Source organism: Medicago sativa, chromosome 2 (genome assembly GCF_051527215.1).
Source record: "Medicago sativa cultivar Bolivia chromosome 2, Bolivia_mono, whole genome shotgun sequence".
In the NCBI taxonomy this organism is placed as follows: Eukaryota; Viridiplantae; Streptophyta; class Magnoliopsida; order Fabales; family Fabaceae; genus Medicago; species Medicago sativa.
In genome coordinates this window covers 83,390,431-83,403,683 of record NC_140750.1, presented here as the reverse complement: position 1 = coordinate 83,403,683, position 13,253 = coordinate 83,390,431, and the positions used below count along the sequence as shown (strand labels likewise).

General features: G+C 33.4%; 1 protein-coding gene and 1 pseudogene across 1 annotated transcript; both read right to left on the bottom strand.

The window, feature by feature from the left end:
* Positions 1-2,963: 2,963 nt before the first annotated feature.
* Positions 2,964-3,692, bottom strand: LOC146951619 (secreted RxLR effector protein 161 pseudogene; annotated as a pseudogene).
* A 2,024-nt stretch (positions 3,693-5,716) lies between these two features.
* On the bottom strand, positions 5,717-7,842 carry LOC146951618 (uncharacterized). Its single transcript, XM_085741613.1, has one exon. It carries the CDS (start codon positions 7,840-7,842, stop codon positions 5,917-5,919), a length of 1,926 nt encoding a protein of 641 aa, XP_085597739.1. The 3' UTR covers positions 5,717-5,916.
* Between the last annotated feature and the right edge of the window lie 5,411 nt (positions 7,843-13,253).

Sequence of the window (13,253 nt, the reverse complement as noted above, 5' to 3'; positions counted from 1 at the left end):
CAAATACATAAGATAGCAAAATAGCATAAAGACAAAATATAACATAGCATAATGCAGAAGTACATGGAATATTAATACAAGGCAGCAACATATTCTAAGAAGCAACTAGCAACCTAAAAAATATGTCCTTGTATACATTAAGTGCGCAGCAATACCATTCCAAATAGCAAAAGTACTTCTTATGTCCTTGTATACATTAAGTGCGCAGCAATACCATTCCAAATAGCAAAAGTACTTCTTATTTTTCTCCCCCTTTGTCACATAAAAAAGGAGGGAATGCATCAGAGAATCAAGATGATGGAGAAGATCCATCTGATGAAGATGATTCTGAAGGGACCGGCATGGGCATGGCAGGTGGTGGAGGAAATGGATTTGCCAGTGGTGCATCAACACCCCATCTTGCAGCAAGACTTGTGAACCATTGCCTAATCAAAGTTCTTTCCATGGAATCATATACAATATGATTCATAATACCATGCAGAAATTCAAACAGCTTGAGAATGTCTTTCCTAATCCTTCTAATGTTTTTCTCAATTTTTGAACGCTTAGGAGGGCGCTCATTCATTGAAGGAGGAAGAGAAGCCCCAGTTAGAACATTAAAGGAAGGAGAGGCAGATTTCATAGGAACAGAAGAGTCATAGAATGGTGGATCAGCAAAGAACTTGTCTATTGATTCAGATCGAAAAAGAGCTGAATAATTGTGCCTTGGTGGAGAGATAAAGATAGGAGCAGCAACAGGAAATTTATTTGCTGGAGCAGCTTCTGCAAAGAAGCTTTTCATTGCATCCAAATTTTGAAATTTAGGAAGAATGGGATGTTTGGCAAAATTGTCTAATAGCCTAGCATGTTCTTGTGAGACATGAGAACTTTCGCTAGGAGTTGTGATTTCATTTTGGAGACAATTCAAAAGGTGTTCCATAGAGATTGGACTTTTCCTTTTGAGACCATGAGATTGAGACACATTTTCAACAGAAGGAGTTACAGACTCAGGTTTGGTTTTCATTTGGTGAACATTTTTAGGTCCAAATGTTGAGATTTTGAAACTGGACATCTCATCATGCAAAGGGACTTTGAGTAACCTAAAGATTTTGCATAGGGCCATTCCATATGGGACAGTGCTTGTTTTGTGTGTGGAGTTAGCAGCAAGCATCATATTTTTGAGAATGATAAATGGGAGATTAACTTGTTCTCCAGTGAACATGTGATAGATTAACAGAATGTCATTGTGAGAGATGTGATTGAAAGTGCCATTCTTAGGAAGAAGGCTGTTGTGACACATATTTGCAAGGATTTGTGTGGTGTGTAACAGATTTGAATAAGATAAATCAGTTGCATTTGGTTGGTAAATTGTATCAAAAACAGTAGTACGATCTAGATGAAGTATATCATACCAATCATCACCAAACACAGCTGGACCCTCTAGAGGTATGTTCAATAATTTAGCTATTGTTTCTAAGTTGATTTCAATCTTGACCCCCTTAATGTGAGAAATGATCAAATTCTTTTCTGGATAGCATTCAGCCATATAATAAAAAGCTTGAACAGCTTCTGGGTAATACTTTTCCCTAATTTGTAGGAATGGAACCCAACCTAAAGCATCAGGATATTGTTTGACAAAGATTTCAGCATCTTGAAGTTTTTCAAAATCAAAGTATCTACCTACCCCAATAGGTCTAGATGCCCATTTGTCAAAAAAAGTTTTGGTTAAGTCAGGATTGATTAGAGGAATGCGACTAGACTTAGACACAGATAGATTATGAGATTTACCCTTTTTTGAAACTGACTGCTTGATTGGAGAAGGTTCTGAGTCTTCAGTGAGCTTTCTCTTTCCCTTATTCCTGATTCGAGCGCTTTCTCTAGAACGTTCTGGAGCAGCTTGAGCTTCTTCCTTTTGTTGCACAGGAGACTTTGGAACTTCCTTTGGAGTTTCGATTGGAGAAGGAGGTTTCTCAGAGGCAACTTCAGCAGAGATTGGTTCTGGTTCAACAAAATCATTCTGATATTGTTCGTTTTCATTATTTGTAGGTGGATTAGTCGTTTCAGCAGCTGGAGCGGTTTTCTGAGGAATAGGGTTAGGGTTTGGTTGTTGAGAAATTTCCTCATCTGATTCACTTATTTCATAAACAGTATTATCTGCTTCTCCCTTTTTCTTCGTTCCTTTTGCAGATAGTAACCTGTTGGATCTTCTTCGTACGAGTGGTGGACGAAGTGATGGAGCTGAGTTTGCCTTCTTTGCCTGAGTTTTAAGATGTGGGGGTGTTTGATTTATGTTTGGAGCTATGGCTTGGAAGAGTGGTGGTAGGAAGAAAGATAAAGGAACAGCTTGTTCTGGAGGAGAGGGTTTGGTTGAAGGATTTTGGAGAGAAGGTTCTTTAATGAGGTTAGGGTTTGAAGAAGGTTTGTTTTTTGATTCGTTCTGGGGAGAGGTGTGAGGAGTAGCTTCAGTTGGAGTTTGGTGTTCTGAGGATTCTGGTGAGGCCGGTGGAGGATTTGCCGGCGAAGATGGCCGTGAGGGTGGTGAAGGAGAGCGAGGTGGAGAAGGAGATGGTGAAGGAGTTCGAAAGTTTGCATGGTTTCCTTTTGTTCTTGCCATTGTTGTAAGAGTGAAAAGTTTGATTTTTTATGGAAGAGGGTTTGGAGTTTTATAGAAGATAATGGATTTTTTGTGTTTGGTAGTTTTGCAGAAGAAGAGAAAGAGTTTCGTTTTAGGGAAGAGAGAAGGAAGTACAACATGATTTGATTGAGAGTGGTTTTGGGAACAATAGAGAGTTCAGGTGGGCCTTACTTAGTGATGTGATTAGCATCAAACTTGCCTTGGGCAGTGTTAAATTTATTTTTAGAGTAGGCTAATGATGATTTAGTTCACTTAACTAGAGAGTTATAACAAAAACAAGTTTTGAGCGTGAGCCCCACACAAGTACACATATAAAAAATGTTCTAAAGACATTCTAAGAGTTAACATCCTATTTTTTATGAGGATTTTGAATAATATTTAATTTTTCTTTAATAAAATTAAATCTATCTTCTACAAGAGGTTTAGTGAATATATCTGCTAATTGATTTTCAGTGGCAACAAAGATTAATTCAATTTCTTTTTTATTCACATGATCTCGAATAAAATGATGTTTTATCTCAATATGTTTTGATCTTGAATGTTGAATGGGATTTTTTGATAAGTTTATAGCACTAGTATTATCACAAAATACTGGAATATTTGTGTACCTTTTTGAGAAATCTTCGAGTTGATTTCTTATCCATAATACCTGGGAGCAACAATTTGCTGCTGACACGTATTCTGCTTCAGTGGTTGACAAAGCGATTGTGTTTTGTTTTCTACATGACCAACTGATAAGTGCATTTCCAAGAAACTGACATGCACCACTTGTACTTTTTCTTTCGATTTTGTCTCCAGCATAGTCAGCATCACAATACGCTATTAAGTCAAAAGAAGAACCTTTTCTATACCAAAGGCCAAGATCAGTAGTACCAACTAGATATCTAAAAATTCTTTTTACAGCAGTTAAATGAGATTCTTTAGGAGATGTTTGAAAACGTGCACATAGTCCAACTGCAAAGACAATATCTGGTCTACTAGCAGTTAAGTACAACAGAGATCCAATCATGCCTCTGTATTCTTTTTCAGAAATAGTTTTTCCGTTTTCATCTTTGTCTAAACTTGAAGACGGATGCATGGGAGTTACCATTATTTTGGCTTCATTCATTTTATATTTTTTGAGAAGATCTTTAATATATTTTTCTTGACAGATAAATATTCCATTTGATTCTTGTTTAATTTGTAAACCGAGAAAAAATCTTAATTCTCCCATCATACTCATTTCAAATTCACTTTGCATGAGACCGGAAAATTCTTCACACATTTTTTCATCTGTTGATCCAAATATAATATCATCAACATATATTTGAACAATAAGAAAATTTGTTTTATCATCTTTTCTAAAAAGTGTTGTGTCAATTTTTCCTCTAGAAAAATTATTTTTGATTAAGAATGTACTTAACCTCTCATACCAAGCTCGAGGAGCTTGCTTTAGACCATATAGTGCCTTTGTTAGTTTAAAGACATGATGAGGTTTATTTGTGCTTTCAAAACCGGGAGGTTGGTGCACATAAACTTCTTCATTTAAGAATCCATTTAAAAATGCACTTTTAACATCCATTTGAAAAAGTTTAATGTTTTTATGAGATGCATATGCAAGAAGAATACGAATTGCTTCTAACCTTGCCACTGGAGCAAAAGTTTCATCATAGTCAATACCTTCTTGTTGATTATATCCTTGTGCAACAAGTCTAGCTTTATTTCTAATGACTTTACCTTCTTCATCTAGTTTGTTTCTGAAGACCCATCTTGTTCCAATTACACTTTGATCTTTAGGTTTAGAAACAAGAGTCCATACCTCATTCTTTTCAAATTGAGATAGTTCTTCTTTCATGGCATTTATCCATGATTCTTCACATATTGCTTCCTTTATATTTTTTGGTTCGATATGTGATATCATTGCCATGTTACCATCATTGTTCATAAAAGATCGTCTTGTTCTTATCCCATCAGATGTATCTCCAATGATTTGCTCAGGAGGATGATCACCAATGGTCTTCCAACTCCTTGGTGGTGCTTGTGGAGACTGTTCTTGATTGTCTTCATTTTCTTTTTGAGAAATTTCTTCTTCATCTTCTTTGTTAATTATTAGATCATCGAATTCATCAAAGACAACATGCATACTAATTTCCATAGTTTGGTTTCTTAGATTAAAAATTCTGTATCCTCTGGAATTTGTTGCATATCCTAGAAATATTCCTTTATCTGATTTTGAATCAAATTTTCCTAGATTTTCTTTATCATTTAAAATATAACAATAACACCCAAAAATGTGAAAATAAGAGATGTTAGGTTTTTTATTTTTCCAAAGTTCATATGGGGTTTTGTTCAAGATTTTTCTAATAGAGACACGATTTATAATATAGCAAGAAGTATTTATGGCTTCAGCCCAAAAATATTTTTCTACATTTGATTCACTAATCATTGTTCTTGCCATTTCTTGTAATGTTCTATTTTTTCTTTCAACTACTCCATTTTGTTGAGGAGTTCTTGCGCATGAAAAATTGTGTGATATTCCTTGTTCATCAAAAAAGTTTTTAAAATATGCATTTTCAAATTCTCCTCCATGATCACTTTTTACAGAAATGATTTTTAACTCTTTTTCATTTTGAACTAATGTGCAAAAAGTTTTAAATGCTTCAAAAGCTTCATCTTTATGTTTTAAAAATAACACCCATGTATATCTGGAAAAATCATCAACTATAACAAATCCATATTGTTTTCCACTTAGACTAGCAGTTCTAACAGGGCCGAATAAATCTATGTGAAGAATTTCGAGAGGCCTTTGAGTAGAAATATCATTTATAGGTTTAAAACTGCTTTTAACTTGTTTTCCTCTTGTGCATGCTTCACATATTTTATCTTTTTCAAAATTTATTTTTGGAAACCCTCTAACTAGATCAAGTTGAGAAATTTTTGAAATAGTTTTCATACTTACATGTCCAGCTCTTTTGTGCCAAATCCATTTGTCTTTTTCAAAACCCATAAAACATGATTCGGCTGGAAGATCATCTAAGTATAAAACATATAAGTTTTTTATTCTAGAACCGGTGAAAAAAGTTTTTCCTGAGGATATTTGTTTTACTTCACATATGTTGGTTTTAAAACTAACTTCAAAACCACTATCACATAATTGACTTATGCTTAGCAGATTGTGTTTTAATCCTTCAACATATTGAACATTTTCAATTTTTGCAGTATTTTTCTTACCAATAATACCTTTACCTTTAATTTTACCTTTGTCATTATTTCCAAAGGTAACCAGTCCTCCTTCTTTCTTTTCGAAGGAGATGAAACATTGTTTATCCCCTGTCATGTGCCTTGAACAACCACTGTCCAAGTACCATGGCTTTTTCCTTGCATTTTGAGAGGATTCCTGCATTTTGAGTTAGTTGTCCCTTAGGTACCCATGATGAATTGGGTCCTTTGTGGTTAGTTTTCTTAAGCTCAAGATTTTTAATCTTGAGAAAACAATTTATTCCTAAGTGACCTATTCTTTTGCAATATAAACATTCTTTTCTTTTCAATCTAAGAGAATGTTCTTGAGAATGTTCTGGGTTCATTTGATGAGAATGTTCTAGTCTTGTTTCTCTTTTCTTATGAAAGCAAGACCTTTCAAGATGTCCATTTTTGTTACAAAAGGAACATTTCATTTTATCCTTTTCAGGTATAAAGAAATTTTCATATATTTTTTGGTTTTTGGAAATATCAAAACCTAAACCAGCTTTATCAAATATTCCTGCTTGAGAACCCATAATATTTTGAAATGTTTCAGTTGATTTGATAAAATGATTAAGATCATTTCTGAGTTCTTTAATTTCGATCTTTAGCAAATCATTTTCAGTAACTTTAGAAGTTTCTGGAAATTTATTTTTGCTAAGGTTTTTGATTTTTTCAGTTGCTTGAAAATATGAATCTTGCAAGTTTTGAATGATTTTCTTTTGATTATCGTTCAAGACTTGAAGTTTTTCTTTTTCTTCTTTTATCTCAAGAACTTCTTTTTGTAGAGAATGACATTTGTTTGTTAAGAAATTTGAGTCGAATAATAGACTATCAATTGTATTTTCTAGATCCTTATTGTTAGTAATAATTTGTTCTTCGTTATCAATAGTAAAATCTAAAAGAGGTTTGTCAAAGAGAAATACCTCGTCATTTTCTGAGTTTGCCATTAGACAAAGATTTGCTTCAATGTCTTCTTCTTTTGGTTCTTCAAGATCATCCCATGTAAACATGGATTTTGAGTAGGGCGGTTTCTTTTGACTCTTCTTGTTTAGTGGGCATTCATTTTTGTAATGTCCTTGTTTGTTGCATCCATAGCAGGTTACTTGACTTTTGTCTGTATCTCCTTTAGGATTTTCTTTTCTATTTGGAAAGTATCTTTTTATTTGATCTCTTCTTCTAATCATTCTTTGAATTTTCTTTGTGATGAGTGCTAGTTCATCTTCTGCTTCTTCTTGAATGATTTCTTCTTCTTCGGTTTCTTTGATCTCTTCATTTTGTGTGGGTGAAATTTCTTGATCATTTTGGGAAGCTTTTAGAGCGATCATTTTGCCTTTTCTTATTGGTTTATCTTCTTGAAGTAATGTCTCATGAGCTTTTAGTGATCCGATGAGATCTTCAAGAGCTAAAGTGTTTAGGTCTTTAGCTTGAGTGATTGCAGTGACCATGGGTCTCCATTGAGTTGGAAGACACCTCAGTATTTTTCTTATTCTGTCGTGGGTAGAATAAGTTTTTCCAAGTGATCTTAGTTCATTGACTATAGATGTGAATCTAGAGTACATTTCATCGATGTTTTCATCTTCAATCATTTCAAAGATTTCAAACTTTCTAACACCAATGTCAATTCTTGTTTCTTTAACATGGCTTGTTCCTTCATGATGAACCTTGAGAGTATCCCACACCTTTTTTGCAGTATCGCATTCATCAACTCTTTCACTTTCTTCCATGCTTAGTGCACATGATAGAAAGAGTCGAGCTTTAGAATTTAAGAGTATTTTTTCTTTATCTTCTTTTGTCCATGAAGCCTCTGGTGTAATTACTTTTGTTTTAGTAATATCATCAGTTGTCATAGGTATATGGTTTCCGTCTGTTATTATTTTCCACATATCCACATCTTGAGATCTTAAGAATAGTTCCATTTTTCCTTTCCAATAGTAATAGTTTTTACCATTGAAGTATGGTGGTCTAGTACATGAGAGACCTTCTGGTATGTATTTTTCTTTTGACATTGCTTCTTTCTGAATCTTTTTCCAACACGTGTTAAGTGTTTTTTGTTTGGAACCGGGCTCTGATGCCAATTGAAGTAGCAATAAACGTCACAAGAAAGGGGGGTTTGAATTGTGACCCTTTTTAATTTTAATTCTGAAAAGAAAATTAAGTATATGTATGCTCAAGAAAGTTCTTGGTTAGTGTTACGTGAGTAATAATAGAATATTATAATATTAGGACCAGAGAACTCTGGATAATAAAATAAGTAAAAGGACCAGATAGTTCTGGAATAAAAGACTGAAATAAATAAAGCAGTAAAGGACCAGAATACTCTGGATATATAACTGAAATAAATAAAGCGATAAAGGACCAGAAGGTTCTGGATAATTAATTAAGTAGTAAGTTAATTATTTAATTTTAGTTTAAGGACCAGAACACTCTGGAAAATTAATATGATTAGTTATAGTTATATGTGACGGCCAGAATATAAGAGATAAGAGAAGAGAGAGAACACAAGAGATTTATCCTAGTTCACCCAACGTGGGCTACGTCTAGTCCCCACACTTTTAGTGTGAGATTTTTCCACTATAGTTTCAAGCCACCAAATCGTCCTTAGTAGCACTACAGTTCTTGATCACACCAGATCAGTCTAGTCACAATTCTTGATCACACCAGATCAGTCCTATCTCAAACTATTAAGCCCAATAGACTTGAGATCTAAATACAAATTGTTTATGAGAGGTTTAGGTTGTGGATCCTATTTTCTCAACACTTGTTTGAGATTATGATAAAAACAAACTTAAAAGATTATGATCCAAATCTAGTGTAAGAGTAGAAGTTTGTTTGTATGTAGTTGAAGAGCTTGAAGAACTTTGATGAATATTCTTGATTGATATTCACGTGAGAGAGGCAATTGATTTTGCTTTGAGAGATTATGTATTCTTGTTTGTAAGCTCTTGAGAAACTAAGTGGAGGCATGCTTGCTTTTATAGAAGCTTTGAGCTTCATGAATTAAAGACAGAACCAGCTGTGTTGTCCTTCCATGAAACATCCCATGTGCGTGTGTTTTCTTCTTTGAAGTGCAAGGATGCAAAAAATGAACTCTTTGTGAGTTGCAGAATGTTCTTGAGAACATTCTTTGAGTTCCAGCTGTTTACAGCAAGCATACACGTAAAGGATCACCAGCTGTGATGTGGTGGCCATGTGAACTTGTCTTTATCTTTGTTGTACTTTCAGCAGACCAGCTTGAGAACATTCTTTGTTTGTTGTAAGCTTCACCAGAACCTTCTTCTTGTGCAGCTTTGATTCTTTCTTCTTTTCTTTAAGACTCACGTGAGTCTTTGGCCTTTTGTCATTGAATATTCTTTTTGTTTGTCAAGCCTTTCCTTTTCATTAGATTGCTTCCTTAAAGTCATTTATCAAAGGTATCTTTCTATCCTTTTTTAGTGAGACAAAGGGAACAATATTTTCTTGCCTTCAATGATGCAAGTGCTGTAGCAGAAAGTGTATGCGTGTCTTTTTGCTCTTTGCTTTTGGTGAGATTATTTATAAGCTTAGAATGTTCTTCTCTTTAACAAGAACATTCTTTCATGAAACAATTCTCACAAAACATATTAGTAGATAACAAGTTAAAAACATATATAATGTTTGTGATCTTTAAAACATCAAATAAGGATTTTGTCCTCAACACAGGCGAGACCGTATTCTGGAGCTGTTTTCTTGTCTTGTAGCGTGGACACAAAACAGAGTAGTGGAGAACGTGGTTGTACAATTCGTACAAAGTACAATGTCAACGCTTTCGTCCAAATTGCAAGCACATGCCTTCAAACACCTTTGAAATGACCGTTGCAATGTTCCACTGATTTTCTGCTGTGTTTTCGAAACCAATAGACAGCTTTTGCAATGTAGATTCTTTAATCTTTGAATGTTTTGCAAATCCAGTTGATCTTCAGCTTCTGGTGAAATGACTTCTGATGAGGCAGCTTCTGATGATGCAGCTTCTGCAGCTTCTGATGATGTAGCTTCTTCAGCTTCTGATGATGCAGCTTCTGATAATGTTGCTTCTGGACCTCTTGTCTTCAGGAGCACTATTCTTCAGGAGCAGCTTTACTTCAGGAGCAGCTTGACTTCAGGAGCGCTTTTACTTTCAGGAGCGTATTGCCTTCAGAATCACCTAAGCTTCATTTTCTTTTGCTCTTTATTTGCTCATTCAGAACCAATTAATGATGTAACTTTTTAACTGTGGTCCTGTACACTTGAACAAATATTAGCTAGTCCAATTTACAATTTTTAATACCTTGTTATCATCAAAACTCTTTAAGGTTCATTGTTAAACACATTTTGTTCCAACAGATTTCAATTAAGAAAATAATATCAAAGTAATGGAATTAACGGTATAAACAAAGGATTAATGCTAAATTAAATTGATGATTACATAGGGTCTAGCATAGTCACACAATGTTCCTTGATCTTAAAAATTAGGTTTAGAGGGTTTGCTATTGTATCCGTTCCACCATAGAATGGGATCTTCATGACAAGATTGGCAAGTCTCATTGCGAATTAAGAAACTGGACATACTTATTTCTTCATCAAACAATTGCAGGAAAAATGGAAGTGATATTCATATAAAAATAAATATTGAGAATGGAAGATTTTTTTGTTGTTCTTGAAATGGTGATTAAACGGAGTTAGTGTGAGGGGAGGTCAAAGTCTTTTTAAAAAAGTGGAGGGGAGGTGAGTAACACTTGGTTAGAACTTAAGGGAGGTTAGTGTAATTTTCCCCTTTTTTTAGTATAATCAATTGAAAACAAAGAGATTAACTATTGAGAGGAGAAAGTCTTTCATGTTATTTGGACACACTCACATAAAACTACAGTTAAAACTCTATAAATTAATAACGTCGGGACTGGAGAAATTTATTAATTTAGAGAGTTATTAATTTATCGATAAATTAATAATTATTAATTTAAAGAGTTTTTAAGTAATTATACTGTACATACCAAACAAAAAGGCAAATTAGTCTATGCCTCTTAGAATTACGTTGCAGCGAATCTTGGGACTCAACGTAAATTAGTAACTACTTTGTTCATATGCATTGGAAATCAATAATGACTTTTGAAGTACAGGAAATGTATACAAGAGGAACAAATGTGTTCAATGTATTCTTAATATATTTTTTTCAGTTTCTATGAATTATTAATTTATGATTTTTTTGGGACCGAAAATTATAAAGGGATCTCCCAAAAAATTATTATCTTATTATTTTATCGAGTTTTTCAATTTTTTACATTGGCCCAAGTCGGGACCGGACAAATTTATTATTTTAGAGAGTTTATTAATTTACCGAGTATTAAATTAAAGAGTTTCTACTGTAACAAAATGAAATAAAAAGTATTCATTCACATCAATTGATATATTGTAATTTTATTTTTCGTTAATTTTTTCTTGCTTCTATGTGTGTGCTCAAATATTTTTATTTGGGTCTGTGCCCAACCAAATGTAGCTCCTATTATGAGATGTATATAGTCAATTCATGAAGTAACTTTCAAGCACGACAACAATAGTCAATTCATTTTGATTCATGGTTAATTAAGCTCGGTCTTTTAAACTTTTTGAACATGCCTATTACTTATAAAGAATTTAAATTATGATTTTTTTTTTTAGAGCATTTGCTTTTTCTTCACATAATCACTTGTTTTCTTCATTTTGTTACACACTTTTGAGCGTTCACCTCTATTTTGAGTTGGGAGAAGATCTAATCTGCAAGTAACCACAACTCAAGACTTCAATTCTGACATCTTTTAGACCTTTAAGGCTTCTCGCCCACCTTAATTCCACGGCAAGATGTGAGACAAATGGAGAGGAATTTATTTGATCGGTTATAAATACTATCGACCAAGACACAATGGCAAATACACATTTTTTATCCCTAAAACCTACATTCCTACTAAATCAAACACCGGTGTGAGCTTTAGAGTATTTGTAAGGACCACCCCACTTCTAAAGAGACAAAGTGATGTCCTACTTGTTCATTAACCCACCCATCTTTCTTTATCCGGTCCGAATCACCCTCAAATTAAGTTTTCTTTTCGTAATCGATTTTTAAACTTAAAGAGATTTTTAATTAGTTTTTCAATTTCTCGATCAATACTCAAATTTATCTAATCAACACATCAGACAGACAAAATAATGTAAATTATATGTTTTTTTAATCGATTGTGAGATTAATTATCGAATCGAGAATGTAATAGCAATTTTTTTTTTTTATGTACAAGCTTAAGTTACCTCTCAAGTTGGTGCGATTAAACCATTAAAGAATTGAAATGAGGTTCTCTTTTAGGGAAGAATTGTAAAAGTTCAAAAGACCTTCCTTTCTTATTATATATAAGCAACAAAACAAAAATTCTTGTATGTTTTTTTATAGTTCTCTCAAAAACCGTATTAAAAAAATTCACACCATTTAAAAAAAATTAGTTAATGTTTTTATTTCTCTCAAATTATAAAGAATATAATTGTGGTTTCTAGGTAAGTCATACCCTTTAAAAAAATAGTTAATGACATTAACTAATTTCTCACACAATTATAGAGAATATAATTGCGATTTGTAAATTAACTTTCACTAGTATGGACACCCGTGCCAAGCACGGGCTAGAATTTCGTCATATTTAAGGGATAAAATATCGTGATATATTAAGTGTCGGTTAAAGCCGGCGTTGAATTAAAAAGTAGAGGTTGAACAACAAATAAGTGAAAAAAACTAATTCAGATTTTGGATTAAGATGTTGTATCATTACCACTTTTGTGGTTGCTCTTTATGCAATGTGTTGATTCACATTAGTGCTCACTCCCCTGGAACACCCAACAGTGATATCGTATCCCGATTCATAATTGTGGGGGAGAGGGAGTGGTTTTTGGTGGTGGATCACGGTCACAGAGAGTCTTATATTTAATAGAGAGATGTTAATGTGTCAAGCATGAGTTAAAATTCGACATTAGATGCAAGGGCCGTTGTTGAGCAACATATAAAGGAGATTATCCATATACTTGATGCCTAAGGACTTTGTGTAAAGATGTGATGTCAATCTCACTTTTGTGGTTGCTCTTAGCATAATATGATGATACAACCCAATATAGGTTCTCACAGAAGCTGCAACATTATAATGATTCGTTTTGTTAGTTTTTGGGTGTCATTTATTTAATTTTTTATCTTAAATTTTAGTTATTAATTGTCATTCGCTTTCATATTTTTTTTTATTCAACCTCTATTATTTCAAATTCTTTCGCTTTTAATCTTTGGTGGGATTTGACAATAGAAAAATACAGAAATGTTATGCTGAGTTGAAAAAATATATGCATATTATACATTTTAAATTGATGTGATATATTTTGATTTAGCCTATTTTTTTGGTAACATAATCATCCGGTAATTTCT

Bases quoted from the DNA above. Each gene is read 5' to 3' on its own strand.
- LOC146951618 (XM_085741613.1), bottom strand. From the start codon at position 7,842: ATGTCAAAAGAAAAATACATACCAGAAGGTCTCTCATGTACTAGACCA.